Source organism: Penicillium argentinense (genome assembly GCF_028826775.1).
Source record: "Penicillium argentinense strain IBT 30761 chromosome Unknown utg000002l_segment0_segment0, whole genome shotgun sequence".
NCBI classification, from domain to species: domain Eukaryota; kingdom Fungi; phylum Ascomycota; class Eurotiomycetes; order Eurotiales; family Aspergillaceae; genus Penicillium; species Penicillium argentinense.
This window is the reverse complement of record NW_026622661.1, coordinates 2453378-2479782: the sequence shown is the minus strand read 5'-3', so window position 1 is coordinate 2479782 and position 26405 is coordinate 2453378. Positions and strand designations below refer to the sequence as shown.

Here is a 26405-nt window from a genome sequence, read left to right as displayed (position 1 = left end):
ACGAGAGTAGACTTGGCTAGGTTGGGAGCCATGGTTCGTTGCACCGCCAGTGGAAGTGCCAACCAAGAAACCCCGGGTGGGGGCGGGAAAGTGAATGTGGGGCACCGAGGTGGCAGCTTCTAGGCCTGACAGGTAATAAACATGTTTCCCGCTATTATGATGGTCCGGTAATTTACGGTACATCTTCAAAACCATTCAAAACCTAACACTGTTCTAAATGCCGACAGAATCCCGGATCAGCGAGGTCCTTTGTACAGTGTTCAGATGTCGAAGGTGGGTTTTGTCTCGTAGTGAGTCGTGCCAGACCGTTGATGCATAGTCTACTACTGGCGTTACACATGCCTGGTAGAGTTTTCGTATCTGTTCTGGGCGCAGGTGTCGTAGTCCCAATAGCGACTTTTGTTGCGCGTTTGATAGCTTGTTGTACGTGCACCGTCTTTCTCAACTCCTGGTCGAAGATCATCTACAGCCACAAAGAGAATATGCAACACTATACGAACCTGCAGCAGGCAGAATCCCCCCGGAGATATTATGACCAATGCCCGATACGCCAAGCTGGGCTGGACATCCGTTATCCTGCGGGACCCATACCCACGCAAAGCCCCCACAGACAAGATGGCATGGGTCATTCGCGCCAGTCATTGTTTTGCCGACCCCTTGCGATGAATGGCCCGGTCATGATAAATTGGTATAGCTCGACGAGCCCCACTACTGCTATAGGGAGCATGCCGCCTGGACTTCTAGACAGTCCCGCTGGTGAGCATTTCGCCAACATACAGTACTGCTGTGACCTTGAACGACCTTATGGCTTTTTTGCACCGACTCCAGACCGTCCTTTCAAGTGCGACCTGTGCCCTAGGAGTTTCAACCGCAACCATGATCTCAATCGCCATAAGCGAATCCATTTGCTGATAAAGTCATTCTGTTGTTCGCAATGTGGCAAAAGTTTTTCGCGCAAGGACGGATTAAAGGTACGTCATATTCCCTTTACAGCAATTTTGACTTCAGACTGATTGATTTCCAGCCACATATACTAGCCCGGCGCTGTAACAGTCCCATCATCAACAGACACGCCTAGGCACTCTTCAGTGCTATCTTTGTCAATGCGATTTTTACCTTCGTTGTCGGCCGAAATATATGGTCACAAATTTATATCCTTTTGAATAAATTCGAAATACCGCTGAAGATAACGAAATTATTGACAATGTGCTGGCCTAATCACTTTTCTGGATATGGCGATTAGCTCAACTGAACGGGGTACCTCCGAGCGTCTGCTCGCCGAAAACCTCGACTAGCTCTTAAACGGATTTTGCGAAATGGTCGCGAATTTTATCCCATGAAATTATCAACAGGAATATATTTTCGGCTCTGTACTCTGTCCTCGATAAACACTGATACGAATAGCGGGAGAAGTCAAATCTCGATTAGATTTATATGCTTTGATCTAATGTTGGAAGCCATGGTATTCAGTGTCATGAATCGGAGACATTGCAGTGAAATGATACGATTTTAGGTATATTGAGCGGAGTACTCAGGTGTCAACGAAATGAATTCTCATTTCGATCGGTAGATCACCATCTCCAAGATTACATCCCAAATTTCGGTCTCTATATATTCTCTCAATCCTCGGGCACATTCTTCAGGATGAAGATAGTTCCATAGTATCCAGCACGTTGTGTAATAGACTGAGACTCATGCTATAGTATATCCAAACATTCGCGATGATCCGACCGTTAAGGCTCAAAGCTGACCAGAAAAATCGAGTAGGGCCGACCGAGTGCTGTGCCCCACCTACTTGCCGCTTTCGGTAACTGTCCGACTATTTAGACCGCCCTTTCATTTTGTCTTTTGCCAGCGATGATCATATAACAGGAGTAACCAAACTTGAATAATTGTTGTGAGAATTTTTTGAAAATATGCCGATCAAAATTGCTGTGTGATCATAGGTTAGGGAATGGATCTGCGACCGGGGAATGTACAAGACTTGGTCAGCTGACGCGTCCATGCAACATAAATCATGAGAATCTAGCCGTTTCCGTTTGGTCGTTGCATCGTCCACATAATTCGAGAAGACAAAAAGGTTACTGCTGAACTGAACCGGGTTTTTATTCCGTAAGGTTCGGGATTTTTAGTGTCATAGGAATATTGCCATGTGTACATGAAAGGAGCAAACTATTTTATGTCGCCTATCGACGATATGGAATTAAAACAGGAGGATCGACACGAAAACTAGGTTAACGAACGGACTTTATTCCATTTCCATAAGCCATGGAGCTTTCAATAAGTGGATCACAAGGCAGAACTTTCTGCAATGGAACGCAGAGTGTAGCTGGTATAACCCATGGGTTCTGAGGCCTGAGATTTGAAGCCGATGCAACGTCTGGTCACGTGGAGGATGTAGGTACTGCGGCTGCGGTCGCCCAGTACGTTCTTTCCTCAGCTTTGATACCTTCGTTGAATACACGTGCATTCCTAATAATTTGATATCTAGAACTGTTTTTGCTACACTGACCATGTCAAAATTGCGTCTTGATGGAGAGATTCAAATAAATCAGGTAGATTTGGTGCTTATTACAAGGAATCAATATACCCTGAAGCACGATTAATACAATGGACCGAATGCTGCAGCAGTGCTGGCCAGAGCTAATAGATATTACTTCCAAAGTTTGCTGGGTGACACAAAAAAAAAATAGATTTTCAGGGTGGTACTGTAGTATGCAAGTTCTTAGTTTTAGGTGGATTTTCCATCGTCACTGCTGACTTTCCCGCTTCGTCGTGCACTAGTTCCCCCGAGAGGTTGATTGACCTCATGATAGTTCTTTAATAAACCACCAGGTACGAGTACAACATACAATCCCACTTCATAACCGGGGGACTATAACATTACGCGCTGAAACGAGCTATTTCTCATAGAAACATCAGTTACTCAGTTACTTGACCGCAGAAATAGACCAACATCTCGAATACTGTATTAGGCGCCTTAAAATAACTAAAATTGCAATCTCCTCGATGAGAATCCTCGATGAGAATAAAGCCAAAGCAGATGGAGACAAAGGTCAGATAACGCGACAGACCACGTTGGTGATCGAGATGTACTTGGCTCAAGAGATTCCCTCAGAGAAGATGATTGAGACTGCACTGAGCATTCACGTCCAGGTTCACCAAGCCACTCTAATTATATGTTAGCGAGCGGAATCTTAAAGTCATCAAACCTCATTCTTACCTGGACATATTTGTCGTCGCAGCAGTAAACATCGCCACCTGAGCAACTGCTTCCCAGTGCACCTGTTGCGATATTACCCAGGGTCAAAAGGCCTCCATTTCCGTTCTTGGAACAAACAACACTTTGGCCGCTTTTGCAGATTTTGCCGCCATCTCCGCCATCGCCGCCGTCGCCACCTCCGGCAATTGCAGTCACCGCGAGGGCAAGAGAAACCAGAATAAACTTCATGGTGGCTGATTAAGAGACTGGGTAATCTAGATGGTTATTAGCCACCGGGCGTCACATATGATGGTAGTTTTCATTACCTGAAAGATAGTGAAATTGTTTGAACTGGGATAATGAAGAGTGCCTATTCATTGAGCGCGAAGGGATCTCATTATTTAAACCTTTTCTGAAAGGCAAAAATACAAGGCAGCAGGGGCCTTAGCTCGTTACTTCCAGAAGGTTACACCAGGAGGTTGACAAGAATGTGGATCTTCAGGGCAAGTATCAAGGAAACGGCCAATCGTTCATCCCTCTCGGACTCGCCAGATTCCGCGCTATTGATAAAGTAGAGAGATCGACGAAGAATGAGACTGAGCTCCCAAAATAGTCGTAGACGTCATTCTTCATTGCGCATGATGGAACGACTTTCCAGCTTTAGGAATAGTCTGTAGATCAAGCCTCCAGGAACAGCGCTTGCGGCGCGACAAACTGAAACATAGACGAAGATGATATTTAATTGCTGAAGGTAGCTAGGGTCCTTGTCGCCTAGGAGATACCATCACCGAGCTAAGCCTTATTAAAATTGGATTAGCGTGTTACTTGAGCAGGTTCGTCTGAGTAGCAGAGGAGGTTAGAAATGGTAATAACGTAATCGGTAAGCGAGCGCCGCATGTAAACGAGCGCCGCACCCCAAAACACCATATTAAATGCGATATTTTAAAGTCGAATATCTCAACAACGACAAGCTCTCTCGCTTTCATTCTTGATTTACTAATTACTACAGATGTAATAAACCATACGGTAACATATATGGTAAACGAGACATTTCTTGTATCCTGATACAGTAAAATACAACAATTTGGAGCTGTGTACACTGCAGTTATATACTTTGAATCACCAACTTCTAAATTTCTTAGACTTTAAAAACAGGCTAGATATATCGCAAATAATATTAGATCATAGGAATAATCTACGTTAAACAGTGGTTGGCAGGATATCATGTGGTAATTTATCGCATTTAATATGGTGTTTTGGGGTGCGGCGCTCGCCTACCGATTACGTTATGTCGATCCAATTATTGATGAGTCCCAGAAAGGGTTCGACCTACATGATATCTATCATCGATGTTCGTGTGATAGCTATGAAATCAAGATGACAATAGATACAGGAGCAAATAGAGGAAGGAAAAAAGCTCAGAAGGAAGACAGCATCAGAATCAAATACGTAACCTAGTTAGAACATAGAGACGGCACCAATTGAAAATACATCAGGGCAGATTGTATGTACTAAAAACCCTTCCCCTGCAAAGTATCAGTGCTGCTGATCTATCATCAAATGGTGCCTTAGTATCTCAAATACGCACAGACCATTTGGAAATATTTTACCTATTCCCAGTGCCTTCGCTGCTTGCAAAACTATTTACTGCTTTCGTCTGGCATCAATTGAAGCGCATCAAGGCCGAGTGTCTAATTTACTGGGAATATTTATGGGACATTGAGGACTATTCAGGGAACTGAACTGACATGTTTTCGTGCCATAGTAACCTGCACTAGTTCTTATGTGGTGGTCTGTAGTAGTCTTAAACTAATGGTACAGTTGCGTTGCACCGAAAACAACCATCTGATTCAGCTTCATGACGTAGCGGCCCTCTTCGCCCCATAGAAGTCGACCCCCATGCATCAAGCAGCCGTAGGCATACTGCTTTTTGGACCAAAATTTTATTCCCGAGAAACGGAATATCAGCGTGTAGAGCTCCGTTTTCGTGTAGACTTGTTGTGGGTCTTTATCTGATATGTATTGAGTGTAACTGTGGCAATGTCCCCAATAAAATCCTTCCGTTTTCATCCGCCCGGTGTTTCTTTCCATGAAATTGAAAAATTTTTCAAGTTTTCAATTAGGTAACGGTATTGGAGTCTATTCAATGACCTCTTTGATGAAATTCTTTTGAACTATGGCTAAGTAATGAAACAGGGGCGGTCAGACAGTGCCTTCAATATCTACGACGCGGAATCCTAGGGATTCCGTTGATACCGAATCAAGCAACATAATTTAGAATACTCAATCCATAGTAAGGTAGATTTCACATTCTTCTAAAGCGAATTTAAAATTTACCATTGTGATCAACTCGCAACATCTGCCTCTCAAGGTATTAGTCATCATCTCCACAAAGTTGGATGTATGACTCTTAGAGCCTGCCGATTTTCGAAAGTGAGATCGGAGGGCTGGAACTATTCAAACTCACTAAAATCGAAAAACATAGTAATTTTAATTGAGTTTATCGGATTCCACTAGAGAGGACTGACCGCCGCTCTTCCGCGGTACAATATTACGGTGTCAAGAGAGTCCAAAGTGATCTGCACGACCAATACGCGCGAGATTCCATGTCACCAATGCCTATCAATTTTGATGAATACGGTGACGTTCGATATACGCTTCAAGAACAAATCAACTTCCGCGAACAGCTAGGTCGACGCCTGGACACTTTTGTAATATTCGCAGGCCATCGCAGAAACGCCGTTTTCAGCAAAAGTTTATTGGAAATTAGAGTAAATGGTCAGGCAAAATAAACCCATCATCTATATGACCGATAACACTCTACTGTTACATTTATTTCTTGATTCTTCTACATTACCAGAACAGAATTTTCACATCTAAGCCCATAAATACTCAAGCGCTAACCTCACATTCCAACGATAAACTATCTTCTACTTTAACTAAAAAAACTCAAGCGGTACATTTCACTTCCACACAGAGACAACTCCACAAAGAGAACGTTTGCTAATGCATTTTTAACACTAGCTTCCCCACATACCATTCGCCAAAATGAAGTTCATTCTCGCTTGCGCTGCAATCTTCGCCACCACTTCTCTTGCTATGCCTACTGGTGACGATGTCCACGTTGCTCGCGAGGACGATTCTACTGTGTGCGAAAGCCACCAGACTGTCGTCTGCAGTAATAACGGCAATGGCGGTCTTCTATCCCTGGGCAACCTTCTCAACGGTTTGTTGGGCGAGAGTTGTTCCGGTGGCGACGTCTACTGCTGCTCGCAGAGTGATGTTGAGCAGGTATGATGAAAGCTAAGCTTTCAACGATTTCCACAAAAAGAGGCAAAATGGCTAATTATTCCTCTTTAGGTCGGTTTAATCAACCTGGATCTCAATCTACAGTGCAGTCTGAATCACCTGCTCTAAGTAGCAGAGATTTTAAGGAAGCTTTCGGAAGGCCTTAATTCAAGAACTGACATAATGCGCTTTCTAATGTGAGAGATATTCATAATAAATGTAAGCCAGCAGTGTCCGAATTGGGCTGCTTACTTTACTACAAGTCCAAGACATATCCCGATGAAGTACGAAGCTGCTTGCTGTAGGTCATTTCAGGGGTGTAGCGTTCAACCCATTCGTGCAGGAGAGTAGTAAAAGCGTCGCATGCGGCCTGGGTAGCATCACGGTGTGGTGCATGCGGCTCTGCGCGACTCTCGATGTAGACTAGTTTCCAATGTTAGTATATCATAAGAAAAGATGGGTTTATGTACTCACATTTGACCTTCGGCTCAGTTCCCGAGCCTCGGAATGTGAAACGCACTCCCTTATCCAGCCAGAGCGTGAGCATTTGGCTAGTCGGATCCACAGGCAACTCGGGCTTGTTATCCGGCGTGGCAGAGTCGTAACCCTCAGTCAGATCTCTCCATCGCTCGATTTTGAAGTTGCCGAATTTCATCTCTGCGAGGAAAGGGCCGCTCCTGATCCCGCGGAACAATTCAACTGCGAGCGCCGGACTCGGTGACCGGAAGTAATTGTTCAGTGTTTCGTGATAGCCATATGACGCCCATATATTTTCGAGCTTTTGGTAAATACTCGTACCATCACGGGCCCATTCGAGGTGGGCGGCGAGGAAGACGGCAGCTGCTGTGATTCCATCCTTGTCGTAGCAAACAGAAGGGAACATGTAGCCGAGGGCTTCTTCGTATGCGAACGGGACCACGCGACCGATCTTTTCGAGATTTCGAGCTTCGTTCGCCATCCATTTGAAACCTGTTAGTGTTTCTTTGAATTTGAAGCCTTTATCCTCGGCTATTCTTTGGAGCAAGCCACTTGATACAGCGCTTGATAGCACGGTGATGTCAGAAGCATTGGCGCCTTCGCCATCACGAGAAGAATCGAGGAGGTAAGTGGCCAGGAGAACACCGATCTGGTCACCTGTGAACTGGAACATTTTTCCACTGTGGATCGATTAGTTTCAGAGCTCTTGAAATTGTAATTGCGGCTTGGATAGAAGGGCACTCACTCGACTCTCTCTGCGACGGCAAATCGATCTGCATCAGGGTCATTGGCAAAGATCAAAATTGATCGCTTTTTATTTGCCGCCTCGATAGCAAGGTCCAGAGCCCCAGTTTCCTCCGGGTTAGGAAACTTGACGGTTGGAAAGTCGGGATCAGGGTTTTTTTGAGCAGGGACCGATAGCAAGTGATGCTCCGGAACGCCTAGCAGCTCGAACACTGCATTAAAGGCGACATCACCAACTCCGTGGAGAGGTGTGTAAATGTAAGGCTTCCCAAGATCCATCTTCGAAGGCATCCAGTAAGATGAAGTCGACTTCTACTTAAGCTGTTAGCGTTGTGATCAGACCCAGCGATTTGAGTGCTGGTTTGTAGATACCGTAAATTCCACAACTCGGCTGACGTAGTGGGGGAAGAGATCCTGGTAGGACTTGTCATGCAACAAATCGCTAGTTTCAAGATCTTTCCAGGCACTTGACCAGGGCTCCAGGTTCTCGCAGATAGACTGGGAAATTTCTGCATCTTCAGGCCGATTGATTTGAGCTCCATTGTTCGAGTATCTGCGGTACAGTCGTCAGTATCCAGGTTCTATGCTCTTAAGAGGTAACTTGAGTAAGCTTACACCTTGTAGCCTGTCAAAAGTCAGCGCATGTCATGACGATATCCAACAGAGGAGAACATACCATTATCTTGGGGTGGATTCTTGTGGTAGGTCCTTGTGTCAGCCGATCCTCATTTACAATTGGAGCAGATCTGGAATCATACATGGCTGGCAGTCACCATAATACCAGCAGCGGCTTTGTAGTGATTCACCCCAAAAGGGACCATCGGTGTAGGTGAATATTGATCGAAAAACCAGACCGGGATGCTGAGGGCAATAAAGGCATTGGCCGCAAGCCTGGCGAATTGATTCGAGTTATGGCGCGCATCGTGGCCAATCACCACACCCTGCTTGGCGATCTCGGGCTTCTTTGTCTTGATATAAATTGCCAGGCCCTGCGAAGCTTGGATGACCGTCAATGAGTTCATGCAGGCGAATCCAGCTGCCATCCGACCCCGTAGACCGGCGGTCCCGAATTCAATACCTGATCAAACGTTAAGATCCGCACCGCCCCAAACGCCAAACAAGAGTACCTGGTCGGATCTACATACGATGTCTCAAGCGCAGCTCCAGCTCCTCGGTAGCACCAGCATCCCGCAGATGCTCTATCTCCGCGCGTGTTTTGGGATCCTATACCGTATATCCGCATGAGATCAGGCCATGGCCATGCTGCATTCCAAACGTACCTGGTCCCACTGCAGCCATTGTTCGACCAGCGAGGAAAGCGAGGTCTGTCCGGGTTAGCCACATCCGCGCCACCAGGAAGAATGGGCCGGTACCTGCTCCATCATGCCACGAGGTGGAATGGCTGTGTGCCAGTAATGTGGATGTGAATGTCAGAAGTAGACCGTGCTGCGCAATCACGGGCGACCGCGGCCGATCCGCCCCGCCGGCCAACTCCACCTCCCTGCCGCCTTCTGCCTGGCCGCACCTTCTTTTCGCCGTTGCGTCCTCTTTCCTCTCAAGTTCCCTGCGATACTAAGCTACCAACACCGGAGATATGTTTCAGTAAATTAGCAACCATCCTCGGTCACTGAGACACCCCGTCACCGCACCTCCCCCGCCATGGAGAAAGCCGCACCCCGACCGTCCCGGAAGGACACCCTGTTGAGTCGCCGGTATATCGAGGGACTGATTGCAGAGGGGAAACATGTCATAATCTACGAAGGCCTCGTCCTGAAGGTAGATGCCTTTATCGTGTTCCACCCCGGTGGAGAGAAGCCGATCAAGCATATGGTTGGCAGAGATGCCACAGATGAGATCAATGCGTATGTCAAGCTCAATCAACATAGGAGAGTTCGAGCCATATTTGTGCTGACCATAGAACCTCTGTCACTTTAGACTGCACTCCGTCGAAGCTCGCGAGCGCATGCTCTCCTTTCAGATCGGTCGAATTGAAGGAATCTGGATCAACTTCCTCCCTCCCATCCAGGGCGGCAAGTTTCGTCTTTATTCCGAGGACAGCTGCTCGAGCGAGGAAGACCTGCCCAGCCAGGACAGCTCCAGCCAGGAGGGATCACTACCACCTTCCCCGATATTCGACGCCGTTGACTCGTCCGTGACTCGTCGCAAGAAGTCCGCGCCAGCCACCGATAGCTCCGTGTCCACTCCGCCCAACGAAGGATCGCACCCCAAATTCGGTTTCCTCGACGCTCGAACCCGCAATGAAATCGAACTTGATCAGTTCAAATACCCGCCGCTGGATACCGCACGCCAGGAAAGCATCAAGCACGAATATCGGGAATTGAACAAGCGTATGCTAGACGAGGGCTTGTTCAATTGTAACTACTGGGCCTATTTTGTTGAATGCTGTCGGTATACTCTTTTCGCATCGCTGGCATATGTGTTCCTCCGCATGGGCTGGTGGGGGACGTCTGGATTTTTCCTCGGGTGCTTCTGGCACCAGCTTGTGTTCACTGCCCATGATGCTGGCCACATGGGTATCACACACAACTTCCACTTTGACACTGTGATTGGTATCATCATCGCCGACTTTATGGGAGGACTGAGCTTGGGATGGTGGAAGCGTAGTCACAACGTCCACCACATTGTAACCAACGAACCCGAGCATGACCCCGATATTCAGCATATCCCATTCTTTGGCATCTCCCACCGCTTTTTCGACAGTCTGCGAAGCACCTACTACGACCGAGAAATGACTTTCGATGTCCCGTCTCAATTCATGCTCAAGATCCAGAACTACTCCTATTACCCCATCATGGCGCTCGCTCGTTTCAATCTCTACCGACTGAGTTGGGAGTACCTGCTCAAGGGCCAGGCTCCGAAGAAAGGCCCTGCCTGGTGGCATGTGTATGTGGAGTGGGCCGGCCAGATCTTCTTCTGGTACTGGTATGTCTACCTTGTACTTTACAAGACTCTGCCGGACTGGAATAGCCGCCTGATCTTCCTCATGGTGTCCCACATTGTCCCCTCCCCCTTGCATGTTCAGATCACACTGTCCCATTTCGCCATGTCCACCGCCGACTTGGGTATCCACGAGTCATTCCCGCAAAAAATGCTCCGCACCACCATGGATGTCGACTGTGCCCCTTGGTTGGACTTCTTCCACGGCGGGCTGCAGTTTCAGGCTATCCACCACCTCTACCCTCGTATGCCTCGTCACAATCTCCGCAAGGCTCAGAAGTATATTCTGGAGTTCTGCCGTGAAACTGGTATCCCATATGCAATCTTCACGTTCTATGACGGGAATAAGGAAGTCATTGGCCGACTTGGCGATGTGGCCAAGCAGCTGCGCATTATGGAGGAGTGCCGCAAGTCGATTGCCGACGAAGGCGTCTTCACACACCACCATTGAATACAGCGTGCCGTTCATCATTGTGAAGCCCCTACTCTCACCGCATGCTGGCCATGCGAACGAATTTCCTTAGATTTCTTAGATAGCACTGTTGTACCGTCACTCCGGCGTGTCTCGGTATACTAATGACGAATCAAATGTCTTTCACGTCTGCTTTTCCATTGCGTAACTCAATACATTGTAGTAATTTATCAACAAATGCTCCATATATGCAAGACATCGAATCAAGCAGGCTCGTCGTCTCATTTCTCATGCGGAAACACTCAGCATAAAATCTCAGCCAGGCAAACCACCCCCACGCGCAATCTTTTTGGCCCGCTGCTGTCGGCGGTTATGATTCGCCCTGCTAGCCTTATTCTGCTCCTTCTTCTGATGCGCCTGCGGCGTATTCGGATCTTGAGGGGGGCGGCCACCTCTACCACCTCTCCCCCGTCCACGTCCATGTCCTCCGCGTCCTCTACCCCGGCCTCCACGAGCCCCAGAGCTTTCATCTGCAGACTCCTCGTCACTACCAGCTGCCTGAGGCCTTCTATATGACGTCGAAGCAAGCTCCGGCTGGTTCAATGCCCCACTGCCGACTCCATCGGCATCAACAGCAAGTCGGTCCTCAAGCCTAGCAAGGCGCCTTGAATCCCGCGATAGCATTACTGCCCAGCCTTCAATAGCCTCGTCTGTCATGTTCGTCTCGCGTTTCAGCGACGCGCGAGGCTGCGAGCGGCGAGTAGCCGAGTCGCGATTGAATAGCGCGGCGTTGGACTTGTAAGCGCGGAAGAGAGTCATATCAAGCTGGTCTGCTGCCATCCGCTTATTCTTTGCTTCGGCATCCGCGTCTGCATCTGTGCCGGCTGTGGCTGCATCAACGGTACCGCCCACATCAGCGACATCGTATGTGTCGTCGCGCTCATCGTCGTCCGAATCGAAATTCGCCAGGGCCGAGAGAATAGCTGCTTTATTCACGGCGTGTTGACTGCGGTCCGCGAGGACTTCGTCGGCGGTAAGGTCAGGGTCTGCACGGCCAAAACGAAGTTTGCCCTTTGCATTGTCCGACAGACTGAGCTCGGCGATATCGACGTCCGTGTCGAATACATTCTTGCGAGCTGGCGGTGGTGAGGGTTGCCGAGGTGGTGTTGGCTTGGGTGCCAGGTGGTCGTGTTGGGGCTCTGCTGTTTCAGGGAGTTGTTCGGTTCTGTCGAGAGCTTGGATTTCTGGCGGGAGTGAGTCATCGAGTAAGTGAGCGACGACTGTTTCCGGGTTATCGCCGTAGACGTCGAGAAGCCTTACGACGAAGGCGGAGCCTAGGTCCGGGAAGAGGTCTTGTACTTGAGAAACCAGAGACATCTTGTGCGCGTGGTGCACGTCGGGTATTTGAAGGTCTGATGATGGGCCCTTGCCTTTGTCGACCTTCCTGCGTCTTTGATACCGGCTGTGGAGAAATTTCGTTTCCATTTGATATGCGCGCAGGCTGGTCAATAGATCCTGTCCTCGTTTTTGGGGGTGGGCTGCAAGATATTTCTCTAATCTCAGGAGCAGGTCTGAGCTGCAGACTAGATCGGATAGAAGTGTTTTCTCCTTTATCATTTGGGGCGTCCCCACGCCTGCGCTAGCTTTGAGGCTGAAGAGCTGATCCAGTAGGAGGGATAGGTTAGGTGGCGCTTTGAGTAGAGAGACCAGTCCAACATAGACGTTGGCAGTGAACGCCTTGTGAATGTCTTCTCGACTTGATTGTTTTTGATATGTTTCTGTCATTGTGTCCAGGTAGTCGGTTCCAGCCATGAGGATCTGTCCACATTGTGGCAAAACCGAGGCCAGGATAGTCAACCATCGAAGCTCCACAAAAGTTTTGGATCCATGACTTGGCATGCCTGTTGATACTTTCTCAATCACCATGGCCTTTGCCTCTTCCATACTTGATAATATCCTATCGGAATGCCGATCCCAGGCACTTGATAAAAGCGTTTTCAATGCGGTGCTGGACGGATAGCAGCAAGATAAATTGCCCAGAAATTTCCAATGCAAGAGGCTTTCTGGGGGTTTTCGCAGATCGAGGATGTAGCGTCGGGTAGCCAAGAAGGACAGCTTGCGCAGGGTTAGTCCTTTGGGTCCATGTTGTAGACACGGGGTCCCACTGGCGGCTTGCTCGTAGAAACTATTCAGGAAAGCCACACCGGAAGGGTCATCCTCGGCAGTTTCCTGGAATTCTTTGTCTGAAACATTCAAGCGAATACCTAGCAGTGTGATCCATGCATCGAGAAAGGCCTCCCAGTCGTCTGATGGAATGCGACTCTGCACTGCGGGGAGAGGCACAGAGGCCATTCCCGGAAAGTTCGCCATCGTCTGGGGGGTAGGTTGGCGAGTAAGGTATAACTGCTGGAGCTTTGAGATGAAGAAAAGAGGCAATTGGCGCCCTCGCAGTCCGCACAGCCTCCCAATCAGCGGAATATCAACACGCTCTGACTGCCATGGCAGCATCCGCATTGGGTCCCCGAGTGCTGACTCATCGCTACTAATCAGGCATCAATAGGATCATTTGTCAGGCACTAATATCGCCACATCCGGACTAGCGTCAGATAACCGAATGCCAAGCCCCGCCGCACCGAATCTTTTCGCTTCGCTCCACACACAACACTTTCAACCAGCAATCATCACCTTACCGAACCCTGCAGTTCAGGTCTTGATTGGCATTCGCCTTAACACCAGCACAACACACTCAAGATGTCTTTCCAGAAGCCCGAGAAGGATTTCGGCGAGGGCCCCGTACGTGCACCGTCCCTACACCACACATTCACATTTGATCTCGAAATCGCAAACGCTCGCCGTCGCAATTGCGCGAAAGCACGTCGTCGCGATAGAATCGCCAGATACACAAAGTGGAATTGGAGACTAATATAACCTACAGAAGGTCCACAAGATCCGTATCACCCTTACCTCTCGCAAGGTCGCTGCCCTCGAGAAGGTCTGCGGCGAGCTGATCGACCGTGCCCGCTCCAAGTCCCTCCAGGTCAAGGGCCCCGTCCGTCTGCCCACCAAGACCCTGCACATCTCCACCCGCAAGACCCCCAACGGTGAGGGTTCCAAGACCTGGGACAAGTACGAGATGCGCATCCACAAGCGTCTCATCGAGTGAGTACACCTGCATCGCAATGCGCCCAATACCCCGGCAGCGAGAAGGAATGTAATAACTGACATTCAATTCAGCCTGCTCGCCCCCACCGAGACCGTCAAGCAGATCATCATCAACATCGAGGCTGGTGTCGAGGTTGAGGTCACCATTGCTGCCTAAATTAGTTAGCTACGCAATGGAACAGGGAGGGTCTTGGGCTAGTTTTTTGGACTACCGTGCGTTACGCCGGTGTTCTCGGAACTAGCCATTTACTGCAAGTCTCGTGAGATTTTGGTATACCCATTTGTTCCTGGACTACAAAAAAATGGAAACATCTTGAGAAATCATAGTTGTGTCTTGTAGAATCCTGTAAAGCCATTTTCTAGAGTCACGTTTGGATTATTGGTTTGGTACTGATACCTTGCCTGTCTCGAGATCTCATCAGATATAGGAGCCGTATGTACGGATGTCAGTGAAACTCATGCCATGTACTACTGTTCGCGATCTTCAGAACTAATAGCTCAAGCGGCGTCCAAGGGAATGACTGGCTTATGAACAGAGCTTTGTCAAATCAGGATAGTATGTATCGAAGACGTGACAAGTCACAGATCCATGGGGCAAATCGGCCTGGGTGCTAATTAACGGGCATAGAAGAGATAGTCAGGCCTGTGACCGATCTAGAGCAAGATGAACGTAGCACATTGTACGGAGGGAAACTGATCGTACTGAAGTTTCGACGATTAATTGCCACTGGCAGGTTAAGGCCGGTTTCGCTGCTTGGTAGTTGATCTCTCCTACTATTGTCTACCATCCTTGGCAACTATATGCTACCCTCGTGCACGCGATGACGACTTTCACATTTTTCTCAATTCCTACGATTCCATGAACCCAACGTGCCGGGTTTCTTCGGGGCAAATATAGGAATTTCTCGAGTCGAGAAGTCTCCGACTCTTCCTGAATAGCTCGTCCAGATTTCCGCAAAGAAAAGCATCCCTAAATTCTTGGCGGGGTGGACGTTCGCCTACCGGCACGGACCTCGCGAATTTCGGGACTTCGTCGCCATCATTTCTGCTTTTCAAGATGCGAAACATGCGCTTAGCCGGACGGTCGTTTTCGGATTTTCACAAGTGTTGACGAAGCATGAGGGCACGTTTTGGCGGGCGAGAGAAATAATAGTGAGACAGGGATTTTGGAAAGAAGTTTGTGTCGGGGAAGGGGTTGAATAAAGGAAAGATTCGCCCATGATATTTGACGAATTTCCTCCACCTGGCAGGAATTGTGTAGCTCTGTTTGTTGGATTGAAACCTCGTCCATCGTGAATTCGAACTGCTATGGAGGGTTATAACGACCGGTACAGAGCTCACTTTACTTTTTTCGCCCATGCTGATGCCTTGTTTTCAAATGATGGCTGATACAACACCGACAAATGAAAAAATTCCTAGAAATACGAGAAAGTTTTATATCCATAACACTTGTCGAAGCTTCATCGTTGGTACAAGATCGGTGGCGATATGAGGTGGCAGTTTAGAAGACTGTTTTAGAAGACTGTTAGAGTATGTAGGGCTGTCAGGTTAAGGTACAATCTTATAAATTCAGGCATCATGCCCATTAAAATTGGAAAGTGAGCTCTGGTCGCTATGTATAACCTTCCGTAGACTGGTTATGAGAGGAGGGAAAAGTAAAAGCGCATCAAATATGGGAGCTATATGTCCGCTGCCATTAGAAACTATGCCGCTTACTACACTAGTGTAAGGTACCTAATAGCATTGTTGGTATCACCGGCTAGGTACTGTGTACACAGTTAAGTGGACAGTATGTATGCTCCAAAGCAAAAGTCAATTGATTCCTGTTGATAGATGTAGATGTGTGTAGATGTGTGTAGATGTGTGTAGATGTGTGTAGATGTGTGTAGATGTGTGTAGATGTGTTCTCAGGTCAGGTCAGGTCAAGTCAGGTCCCAAGATACCCCTTAATCCCATGCACGGACACTCGGCGGTCACAACACCGGAGCCGCAGCTCCGCGCAAGAATGCGTACACCAAGAAAGGGATGTTATGTCCCGACAAGAATATTAGTCGCTAGTCACTCGCTCGGTCAGCCTACGGTACCCAAAAGCGTATCGCACAGGTGCCTACCCGATGCCGTGTAAAGAAGTGCTTAGTCGCCCACTCCCCTTGGAGTATTGATGCTATCAAATACGCAGCTGGCCAGGAAGCACATGATGTCATTACATAGGCGATTGAAGGAGTCAATAAAAATAGACGTGTTCTTTTCGAGTTAGTCGAGGTACTTGCAAATTAACAATCGTAGGACGTGGCTAAAAATAACAGCATCTCAAACCCAAAGCTAGCCCATACTCATGTCGGGGTCACAGAAGGAAGGCACATAACTATATCTCAAAAGTCAAAGCTGACCCACTCCCGCTTCGGAGGCACCGAGGGGAGGACACCATCCTTGAAATAACCATTCTCAATGAAGAACTTGTATGCTTCCTCGATCTCGGGCGTGTATTCTTCGGGTTTTCCCTCGGCATCGCGAAGAGAGGCGGCGTCAGGCGGTCCATCCGGGAACATGACGCGGACCAGGGTCTTGTTGTCCTGGGGATGCAGATAGACCGGACGAAGATTTCCGTCCGCGACTTGGACTTGCTGAACCGGACGGCCTTTCCACATCGTCAAAGTCTTGGATGCAGGGTTATATCTGGTCTCTCCCTGCAGAGGTGGGAAGGGATTTAACTGGGAGGGATCGTCGATTTTGATGAAGGGACGAGGACCAGAATGTATGTTCGAGGGGGCTGCTGATGCCGCTCCTGCTGCTGGGGCTGAAGGCTGAGTGGCCTGGCCGAATGCTGGCTGACCGAATGCCGATGGCTGTGTGGAAGGCTGAGAGGGCTGGCCGAACGCTGGCTGACCGAATGCCGATGGCTGTGTGGAAGGCTGAGAGGGCTGGCCGAACGCTGGCTGACCGAATGCCGATGGTTGCGCGTTGGATTGAGAGGGTTGACCGAATGCTGGTTTGCCAAATGCTGAAGGCTGTGTGTTGGGTTGCGAAGGCTGACCAAAGGCTGGCTGGCCAAATGCTGAAGGCTGTGCGTTGGGTTGCGAAGGCTGACCAAAGGCTGGCTGGCCGAAAGCCGATGGCTGTCCAGTGGGTTGAGAGGGCTGGCCAAAAGCTGGCTTGCCGAATGGAGATGGTTGCGCATTGGGTTGAGAGGGTTGACCGAAAGCTGGCTGGCCGAATGGAGACGGTTGTACGGAAGGTTGAGAAGGTTGGCCAAAGGCTGGCTGGCCGAAAGCCGATGGCTGCGCGTTAGGTTGGGAGGGCTGGCCAAAAGCGGGCTGGCCGAACGGCGATGGCTGCCCAGTGGGTTGAGCAGGCTGACCAAAACCTGGTTGGCCAAAACCTGGCTTGCCGAACGCCGACTGCTGTGTGCTGGGCTGAGAGGGTTGACCGAAAGCTGGCTGACCGAATGGAGATGGCTGGGCGGTAGGCTGAGCAGCCTGACCGAAAGCTGGCTGGCCGAATGCAGATGGTTGTGTAGAAGTATGAGCGGGCTGACCAAATGCTGATGGCTGACCCAATGGGGTCCCTTGGTTTGTAACAGGGCCAGTCTTGCCCGCAACAATGTCAAGGCGATTGGGATGTTCATTCGCACCATCCACAACATATTTGACCGCGGCTTTGGTATCGTTCAGAGCGGCATTCATTTGCTGATTGAACTCGTTCCACAGAGCCTCGGCTTCTTGAATGGCCTGGTTCATGTTACCAGCAGCAACTGCCTCGTAATGACGAAGGCGCATCTCTTCCATACTTTGTTCGCGCTGAGGACCGCCAAACAATTGCCGGGGAATGTCACGCTGCGGTGCGTAACATGAGAAGATCCATTCTGGACGTCCCTTGCCTGCGCTGAGATCGTGCTTGATGTCGTTTTCGTGAATACCGTAGCTGTTGAATGGTTAGAATTTTGTTCGGATTGAGTCTTCGAGGTTAGGGTACTTACTTATTGGCTTGCGGATCTTGGGTGTGCCCTTGGTTTTGACCTTCATTTTGGCGCAAAGTGTTAGCAATTTCTTTCGGGGATGAACCAGTCAAATGCTGAGCTTGCGGTCGATCCGGCAAAGGAAAGCACCGTCCGGGCTGTGACAGGCCCGGCGGCTTCGCAGTCCCGAATGTTCCGGGCTTTTTGCTCACGGATTTTGGAGCTTCTCTGATGGTGGAGGTAGGAATGGTAGGGGGCGCCCGGATTGAGGAGGTGGAGATTGTTGGAGGCGCGTTCTTCTTGATCACACGGTTAAGATCTCCCCGCAGGAAAACATCCGTGAACTCTTGGGAAGGGGCGCGCTCGTCCACGGGAACGGGCCTCGCAAACTTGGGCACGTCGTCGTCATCCGACTTGCGTGCTCGAAAAGTGCGCTTGGCAGGTCGATCATCCTTTAGACGGTCGTCCGGTTCGGATGAGGGTGAAGAGGCACCGGGGCACATATTGGTGGTTGGAACCGAAAATAACGAGGCAGAAGATTTTGGCAAGAGGGCTTTTCGAGGATGGGGTTGAAGAAAAAATTGGGAGGAAATTCTCAGGGCAGATGATTGTGCCAAATAATTCAAGTGCATACACTCAATGAATGGACACAGTGAATGTCTAGGACGCGCTTGGTGTCTCGAGACATCTTCCCTCATTGAACTTGCCCATCCAGGAATAAAAAGGAGCAGAAGAAAAACAAATGAAATGATTCACTTACTTCCAAATCCCCCACCACTGAGTGCTCCAAAACGGTTTCCTCCAACAGTGGAACGACCTGGATGCTCATTCTTGCACTTGTCTAGACCACAGTCAGCAATATCGTTTGAGATCGGGGGGAATGCTCCACGCACCGCCGAATCTGCAACGGCCTTGCTGGAAGAAGACACAGATTGCCATTCTGTCTCTGCGGCATCAACGCCGCGTTGTCGCGTTCAGCCTCTGTCTGGTATAGAGCCCCTGTGCAGTCGCTTCACTGGTTCACGGGCACTGTGTAAGTCGTTGAAGAGATCACGGTCGAGCTCTATGTCCTCTGAGTGGGATTGATAGGAGGACTTGATGTGAGAATAGGTGCGTAGGTCTTGAGACGCGTTGCAATGAGCCAATTTGAAGTGATGCTGTTTTTCCGGGCTGCACCGCCAGGCCTGGTGGCTCTTATCGCGGGTCTTATCGGTCGGCATGTTTTGGCCGCCATGAAGCAGTAGAGCCTCGGAGGATTCGGTCACGATCATAATCACGAATTAATGGTTGTAGAAAACGAGGCGGCTTTTTGATTTTTGATTAGAAAAGCGTTTAAATTTTCCGGACCCTTTCTGAGAGAGGGTGGATGTACGGTGCGGCTTTTGTAGGTGAGTGATGGTGCCCAGGAATAGCTGACGACGAACGCCCTGCGTTTGAAACTCCCGGCCAGTGCAGTGCCGAAATATATATACACTAATTGTTCACAATTATCGGTTCAGCACTCACCGGACAACTCTTAGATGCACCACGACTGGCACTCTGTAGCGTAATATAATTTTGCTTTCACATCTCGACAACTAGAAACTATAGTGTATTGTGGAATTTAAAATCCATAGATATAGAATACGATTACAAGTTTACGGAAAAGCTAGTGTACGATTGCTTCCAAAGGTTACAGGCGCCGTGCTTGTTTCAAACCTTAGAAGGTTAGAGTAATAAATGCGATTTGCCAAAGGGATTGTCTATAGTGGTCTCATATGCTCCATTTTACCCACACTAAATGACCACCATAGTAGCTCGCGAATGAGCTTGTACTACGTGTCCCCAGATGTCTTATCATAGATGCGCGAAGCAAAATGTGGGTCAGAACTATACGCAAAGGTACAGTAAGCTTCAGGCAGTTGAGTACAATGTGTGCTATGACATCTGCGCCTAGGTGCCTGATCAGAGTGAACTTGATATAGACCTCGAAGAAATCTATTCCTAAAACGAACCCTTAAGAAGTATGAAAGACCGAAACTCCAACAACCGAGCTGATTTTGCCAGTGTAATAGATCATGTTAAATGCAGCGCCATAAGATGGGTATCAGACTCCTCGCATGCCTTCCCGTAGATCGTCCCAATTAAGGCCGTCCACCTTCTTGCCACCCATCGACTCCAACTCAGGCGCAAGTCCTCCCATTTGTCCGATGGCCAGACGGCGCATCATCACAGTATCTTTGGCCCCAGGCAATGAGCTTGCCTTCCCACGCAACAAAGTCTCTTCGAACCACACAGCCTCATCCTCGTCCAGAGGGAGTCCAACAAGATCCATGGCACGCCTGCTCCGGCTTTGGCCAGCAGGGGTCCTCAAGACGAACTCGAGAAGTTGTTCGAAGTAGGCGTGACGGTGATATTCGTCGTATTTGCGGGTAAAGTAGAAGGCCTCTGTCACAGAAGATCGGCAGAGGGTTTCGAAGTACGCGCGCTGAACTTTTGCCGTCGCCAACGGAGGAGCTGCGGCCAGGTAATATGTGATAGCAATATTGTCATCATGCTTAGGAAGTTGGGACAGGGTGAGGGCGTAAAGGATTTCGTCGGGGAAGGTAGGAACCAAGGAGGGTTCGGCGAGGTATGAAATAGCACTCTGTCGGAAATGTAAGGTTAGCGAACTCATCTGTTGTTTCCAGAAAATAGGGGCGCAGCATACCCTGAAGTCAAGACGGTCCATATGCCATAGGCCCTCGATAAAGAGACGGTATTTCTCCGGGAGATAGCACGACTGAGCAAAGTCGGCCGCTGCGCCCAGCGCATTGCGACAGTCCTTGAGAAGATAGTAAATCAAGGCTTGTTTGTGGTGACTATCGAACTCGGAGGCGACAATGTCATCGAAAAGAGCTCGGAGGTCTGCATTTGACTTGGGAGGATACACCTTGGTAACTGCGGGGGAGTCAATTGATTAGCCGCGAAACATTTGTTAGAGCCCCCAGCTGAGAGCTCCTCAAGAGTTGCGCAATGCACCCTCCGGAAGACTAGACTTACCTCCTCTAATACCAAGAAGCCCAAGAAGCCGATCAGCGAAGAGCTGTCCCTCGAGTGCGCGGCGATTGGCAACAATCTGCTCGACCGTCTTTGAGTCGTAGGAGTACTTATTGTTGAAGCTGAAAGTATCATCGAATTCTTCCCACTGCGCCATGATGGGCAGATTATAGTAAATATCGAGGATCGCGACTTGGCCGAGCACGCCTTTTGCCTGAATTCAAAGGTCCTGCAAAGCGAATTCAGCGCATTTGATGAGGGGAGCTCGCTGATATCACCGCAGTGGCCGGCCGGGCGGTGAGTCCCGTGCAGCTTTTTGTTGTGGCAGAAGGGCGCACTATTCCCGTTTGGGCGCAAGGTAAACAACCCACTTCCGGTCTCCTCGCCTTCTCCATCCGCATCTAACCCCTCGCCGCCCATGACGCAGGCGCCCAACTAAATCGAAATGGCTTCGCTCGCAAAGGGTCGGCCCTCGCGCCGCGCCGCTCCCCGCAGGAGCTACGTCGTTGAAGAAACATCTGAGTCGGAGGACCCCGGCAACGTGACACCGACACCATCTACCCACGACAACGAGGATGAGGACGAGAGCGCAGAGGAGGACTATACACCTGTCCCTCAAAAGGCGAAGCGCGCATCCCGCTCAAAGCGTTTGACACTAGAACCGGTGACGCCCGCGACCGTGAAGCCGACGCGCAAGTCCCGACAGTCGGTCGCATCCGAGTCGGAGGCCTCGCAGGCTGATGATACGGATGAGAACAACGAGAATGAAGAAAATACCGAGCCCGAGAACGACGAAAATGATGAAGGACCCAGCATGGTATCTGTAGTCGGGGATCCTGATTCCCCCTCCAACCAGGCGGCATTGAAGAGGAAGAGCATCGAGCCTTCAGAGGCCGATCCGGCTTCACCTTCCAACAAGTCGGCGTTGAAAAGACAAAGTATGGCTTCCCGCAAGAGCCGTGGCTCTATTACTCCAAAAGCGGCAAAGGGCTCACTCCCTACTCCAGAGCCGTCCGCGTCGCCTGAGTCTGAAGCACGCGCCCAACGCGAGAGCGTCCCCCTCTCGCCGACATCACCGAGTCCGCCGTCAACCAGTCGTCGCCTTCGAAACCCGCCGAGGAGCCCCGGTCCCAAGTTTCGTACATCAATCCAAACTCGACCGTTCTGGAGAAGCCTATGGACATTGTGATGAAATCGAGGAACATGGCCGCTCCGGCGCCCGAGGAGCCCGCCGAGGTCAAGCCTCGTATGATCATTCAGAATTTGATTCTGCACAACTTCAAGAGTTACGCCGGGAAGCAGGTTGTTGGCCCATTCCATGCCTCGTTTTCCTCGGTGGTTGGACCCAACGGATCCGGCAAGTCGAACGTGATTGACTCGTTGTTGTTCGTGTTTGGTTTCCGCGCCAGTAAGATGCGACAGGGCAAGATTTCGGCCCTTATTCACAACTCGGCGCAATATCCCGATCTGCCGTACTGCGAGGTCGAGGTCCATTTCGAGCAGGTTCTTGATCTGCCTGAGGGTGGTCATGAGGTGGTCCCAGATTCCCACCTGATTGTTTCTCGACGTGCCTTCAGGAACAACAGCAGCAAATACTACATGAACAAGAAGGAGACCAACTTCACCACTGTCACCACCTTCCTGCGCGACCGCGGAATCGATCTCGACCACAAGCGATTCTTGATTTTGCAGGGTGAAGTCGAGTCCATTGCCCAGATGAAGGCCAAGGCTGCCAATGAGCACGACGAAGGTCTCCTCGAATATTTGGAAGATATCATCGGAACTTCCAAGTACAAAACGCCCATCGATGAAGCGGCAGCTGAGCTCGAGACCTTGAACGACGTGTGTGCTGAAAAGAACAACCGTGTTCAGCACGTGGAGAAAGAGAAGACCGCGCTCGAGGACAAGAAGAACAAGGCCGTGGCATACATTGGCGAAGAAAACGAATTGTCGCAGAAGCAATCGGCTCTTTACCAAATTTACATCGATGAATGCTCGGATAACGTGCGCGTCACCGAGGAGGCTATCCTCCAGATGCAGGAGCTGCTTAACATGGAGCTCGAGAAGCACGAAGGTAACGAGTCAGGTATTAAGGAGCTTGAAAAGGCCTACAAGCGTGGCTCACGCGAGTTCGAGGCGATGGAAAAAGAATCACAAGGACTGCTGAAGGAAATGGCCAAGTATGACAAAGAGACGGTCAAATTTGATGAAAAGAAGAAGTTCTTGGTCAACAAGCAGAAGAAGCTTGAGAAGACAATGCAGACCAGCCGCCTCGCCGCATCTGAATGCCAAAGTTTGGTGGAAAAGTTTAGCGATGACATCGAGAGGAAGACCAATGAGATCGCTCAGCTTGAGCAGGAGATGACCGCCGAGGAAGAAGAGTTGAACACTATTCGTGAAAGTCTTAAAGGCAAGACCCAAGGTCTCTCGGACCAGATCACCGCCAAGCAGAAGTCGCTGGAGCCCTGGAATGAGAAAATCAACAAGAAGCAGTCTGCTGTTGCTGTTGCCCAGAGTGAGCTCGATATCATTCGCGAACGCAGCAATGCCGGTGCCGTTCTGCTGGAAGAGGCACAGGGCAAGATTGGGACCATCGAAGAGACTTTGGAATCCAAGCAAACCGACCTCGAAGAGCGACAGGCCCAGAAGGAGACACTTGAAGCCGAAGTGGAAAAGCTGAAGCACGACCTGAAAAAGTACTCCGCTCGTGAACCCGAAGTTCGCGCCCATGTCTCTAGCGCTCGCCAAAAGGCCGACGAAGCCCGAGTCAGCCTGCAGAACACACAGAACCGTGGTAGTGTGCTGACGGGCCTCATGCGCCTGAAGGAGTCTGGCCGTATTGATGGCTTCCACGGCCGTCTCGGTAACCTGGGTACCATCGATGAAAAGTATGATGTTGCGATCTCTACGGCCTGCCCGTCCCTGGACAACATGGTGGTGGAGACTGTGGAGGTCGGCCAACAGTGTATTGATTACTTGCGCAAGAACAACCTCGGTCGGGCCAACTTCATTCTTCTCGATCGCCTCCCACGTCGCGACATGTCGGGTGTTTACACCCCGGAAAGCGTGCCCCGTCTGTTCGATCTCGTCAAGCCAAAGGACCCCAAGTTTGCTCCGGCCTTCTATAGTGTTATGCAAAATACTCTGGTCGCTAAGGACTTGGAACAAGCCAACCGCATCGCCTACGGTGCTCGCCGGTGGCGAGTGGTGACTCTTGATGGCCAGTTGATCGATGTTTCTGGTACGATGAGCGGTGGTGGTACTCGCGTCGCCCGAGGTGCCATGTCGTCTAAACAAGTTGCCGACACCACGAAGGATCAAGTGAACCGACTCGAAACAGATCTCGAGGAGCTGGAAAAGAAGTTCCAGGCCTTCCAGGAAAAGCAGCGTAATATCGAGTCTCAGATGCGCGAGAAGACCGAAGAAATTCCGCGTGTGGAGACGAAGATCCAGAAGATTATGATTGAGATCGATAGTGCCAAGCGCAGTCTCGCTGATGCTCAACGACGCGTGAAGGAGCTGAGCGCGGAACACAAGCCTTCCAAGTCCGACGAGTCTCAAGCTGCTGCTCTTGAGGAGCAAATCGAGGCCTTGAACAACGAGATCGAGGACCTTAATACCGAAAAGAGCGGCATCGAGGAGGAGATCCAGACTCTGCAAAACAAGATCATGGAAGTTGGTGGTGTTCGCCTTCGTGGACAGAAGGCCAAGGTCGATGGCCTGAAGGAGCAAATCAGCATGTTAACCGAGGAAATCTCCAACGCCGAGGTTCAGAAGTCCAAAAACGAGAAGCTGATCACCAAGCACTCCAAGGCCCGTGATGGATCAGAGAAGGAGCTTGGGCAGATTGCGGCGGATCTGGAGAAGTTGGAGGAAGATGTTGAGACCCAAGCCACAGACGCTTCTGGATGGAGGCAAAAGGCCGATGAGGCTCAAGAGGTAAGTTTTGTTCTATTGAATGGGTTCTGTCACCGAACCAGGTTCCTGACATGAATGAATTTTCAGGCACTCGAGTCGAAGAAGGGCGAGCTCAAGGCTCTCAAGCAGGAGCTGGACGAGAAAGTTGCCGAACTGAACGAGTCTCGTGCGACTGAGATCGAGATGCGGAACAAGCTCGACGAGAACCAAAAGGCCCTTGCTGAGAACCAGAAGCGCAGTCGATACTGGGAGGAGAAGCTTTCCAAGCTGTCCTTGCAGAACGTCAGCGATCTCGGTGAAGAGCAGGAGGCTCTGGAGCTTCAGACGTACACCAAGGATGAGCTCGACGCCATGAACAAGGAGTCCTTGAAGGCCGTTATTGCTGCCTTGGAGGAGAAGGTGCACAATGCCTCTGTGGATCTGTCGGTCATCGAAGAGTACCGTCGTCGCACGGCCGAGCACGAATCCCGCTCTGCCGATTTGGCCACTGCCCTAACATCCCGCGACAGCGCCAAGGCCCGACTCGATGGTCTTCGATCAGCCCGTTTGAACGGATTCATGGAAGGATTTGGCATCATCTCTCTCCGCCTGAAGGAGATGTACCAGATGATCACGATGGGTGGTAACGCGGAACTGGAACTGGTCGACTCTCTGGATCCCTTCTCTGAGGGTATCCTGTTCTCGGTTATGCCTCCGAAGAAGAGTTGGAAGAACATTGGTAACTTGTCTGGCGGTGAGAAGACGCTGTCCAGTCTGGCGCTGGTTTTTGCTCTGCACCACTACAAGCCGACGCCACTCTACGTCATGGACGAGATTGATGCTGCGTTGGATTTCCGAAACGTGAGTTACCTCTGATATTTTATATCAGTTCGATGCTAATTCTCAACTATAGGTCTCGATTGTTGCATCGTACATCAAGGAGCGGACCAAGAATGCGCAGTTCATTGTCATTTCCCTGCGAAACAACATGTTCGAACTTGCCTCGCGTCTCGTTGGTGTCTACAAGGTCAACCATATGACCAAAAGTGTGACCATCGAGAACAGGGACTACATCGAGGGCCGGTAATGACTTAAGACAACGCATTTTTGTTTTTCTGCATCCATGGACATAGGTATCTGGCTATGCCTTTCTGTTTTGATGATATCATGGGCCCGGAGTACGGATTTGAATTGATTTCTTCATAATTACCCCCGGGTAACTATTCTATTCCATCCTCTGTAGAGGTTACTTTTCCACTGTGTAGGTAACTAGTGTAAAAGTAATGTGGATC

General features: G+C 49.9%; 9 protein-coding genes across 9 annotated transcripts; 4 read left to right on the top strand and 5 right to left on the bottom strand.

Moving 5' to 3' along the window:
* Window positions 1–3114: 3114 nt before the first annotated feature.
* N7532_001759 (uncharacterized protein) lies at window positions 3115–3451 on the bottom strand (the record flags this gene model as incomplete). The annotated part of the gene is made up of 2 exons (XM_056614253.1): window positions 3115–3171; window positions 3224–3451. The coding sequence occupies 2 exons, from the start codon at window positions 3449–3451 to the stop codon at window positions 3115–3117; spliced, it is 285 nt and encodes a 94-aa protein (XP_056479294.1).
* Window positions 3452–6250: 2799 nt separating this feature from the next.
* N7532_001758 (uncharacterized protein) lies at window positions 6251–6619 on the top strand (the record flags this gene model as incomplete). The annotated part of the gene is made up of 2 exons (XM_056614252.1): window positions 6251–6493; window positions 6563–6619. 2 exons carry the CDS (start codon window positions 6251–6253, stop codon window positions 6617–6619), a joined length of 300 nt encoding a protein of 99 aa, XP_056479293.1.
* A 127-nt stretch (window positions 6620–6746) lies between these two features.
* On the bottom strand, window positions 6747–9036 carry N7532_001757 (phosphoribomutase PRM15; the record flags this gene model as incomplete). The annotated part of the gene is made up of 9 exons (XM_056614251.1): window positions 6747–6913; window positions 6965–7647; window positions 7713–8023; window positions 8084–8264; window positions 8327–8336; window positions 8388–8406; window positions 8470–8789; window positions 8857–8935; window positions 8992–9036. Coding segments are annotated over 9 exons (1815 nt in total), but the record flags the coding sequence as incomplete, so codon positions are not given.
* Window positions 9037–9370: 334 nt separating this feature from the next.
* Window positions 9371–11120, top strand: N7532_001756 (fatty acid desaturase; the record flags this gene model as incomplete). The annotated part of the gene is made up of 2 exons (XM_056614250.1): window positions 9371–9573; window positions 9647–11120. The coding sequence occupies 2 exons, from the start codon at window positions 9371–9373 to the stop codon at window positions 11118–11120; spliced, it is 1677 nt and encodes a 558-aa protein (XP_056479291.1).
* A 276-nt stretch (window positions 11121–11396) lies between these two features.
* Window positions 11397–13451, bottom strand: N7532_001755 (ASCC2 family CUE domain-containing protein; the record flags this gene model as incomplete). The annotated part of the gene is made up of 1 exon (XM_056614249.1): window positions 11397–13451. The coding sequence occupies one exon, from the start codon at window positions 13449–13451 to the stop codon at window positions 11397–11399; it is 2055 nt and encodes a 684-aa protein (XP_056479290.1).
* A 381-nt stretch (window positions 13452–13832) lies between these two features.
* S10a (40S ribosomal protein uS10) lies at window positions 13833–14400 on the top strand (the record flags this gene model as incomplete). The annotated part of the gene is made up of 3 exons (XM_056614248.1): window positions 13833–13874; window positions 14017–14240; window positions 14316–14400. The coding sequence occupies 3 exons, from the start codon at window positions 13833–13835 to the stop codon at window positions 14398–14400; spliced, it is 351 nt and encodes a 116-aa protein (XP_056479289.1).
* A 2215-nt stretch (window positions 14401–16615) lies between these two features.
* N7532_001753 (FG-nucleoporin nup42) lies at window positions 16616–19137 on the bottom strand (the record flags this gene model as incomplete). Its single annotated transcript, XM_056614247.1, has 3 exons — window positions 16616–18164; window positions 18955–19039; window positions 19092–19137. 3 exons carry the CDS (start codon window positions 19135–19137, stop codon window positions 16616–16618), a joined length of 1680 nt encoding a protein of 559 aa, XP_056479288.1.
* Window positions 19138–20284: 1147 nt separating this feature from the next.
* On the bottom strand, window positions 20285–21373 carry N7532_001752 (ELYS family protein; the record flags this gene model as incomplete). The annotated part of the gene is made up of 3 exons (XM_056614246.1): window positions 20285–20824; window positions 20888–21117; window positions 21220–21373. 3 exons carry the CDS (start codon window positions 21371–21373, stop codon window positions 20285–20287), a joined length of 924 nt encoding a protein of 307 aa, XP_056479287.1.
* Window positions 21374–21661: 288 nt separating this feature from the next.
* On the top strand, window positions 21662–26200 carry smc4 (condensin subunit SMC4; the record flags this gene model as incomplete). The annotated part of the gene is made up of 4 exons (XM_056614245.1): window positions 21662–22154; window positions 22268–25155; window positions 25222–25974; window positions 26027–26200. The coding sequence occupies 4 exons, from the start codon at window positions 21662–21664 to the stop codon at window positions 26198–26200; spliced, it is 4308 nt and encodes a 1435-aa protein (XP_056479286.1).
* Window positions 26201–26405: the final 205 nt, after the last annotated feature.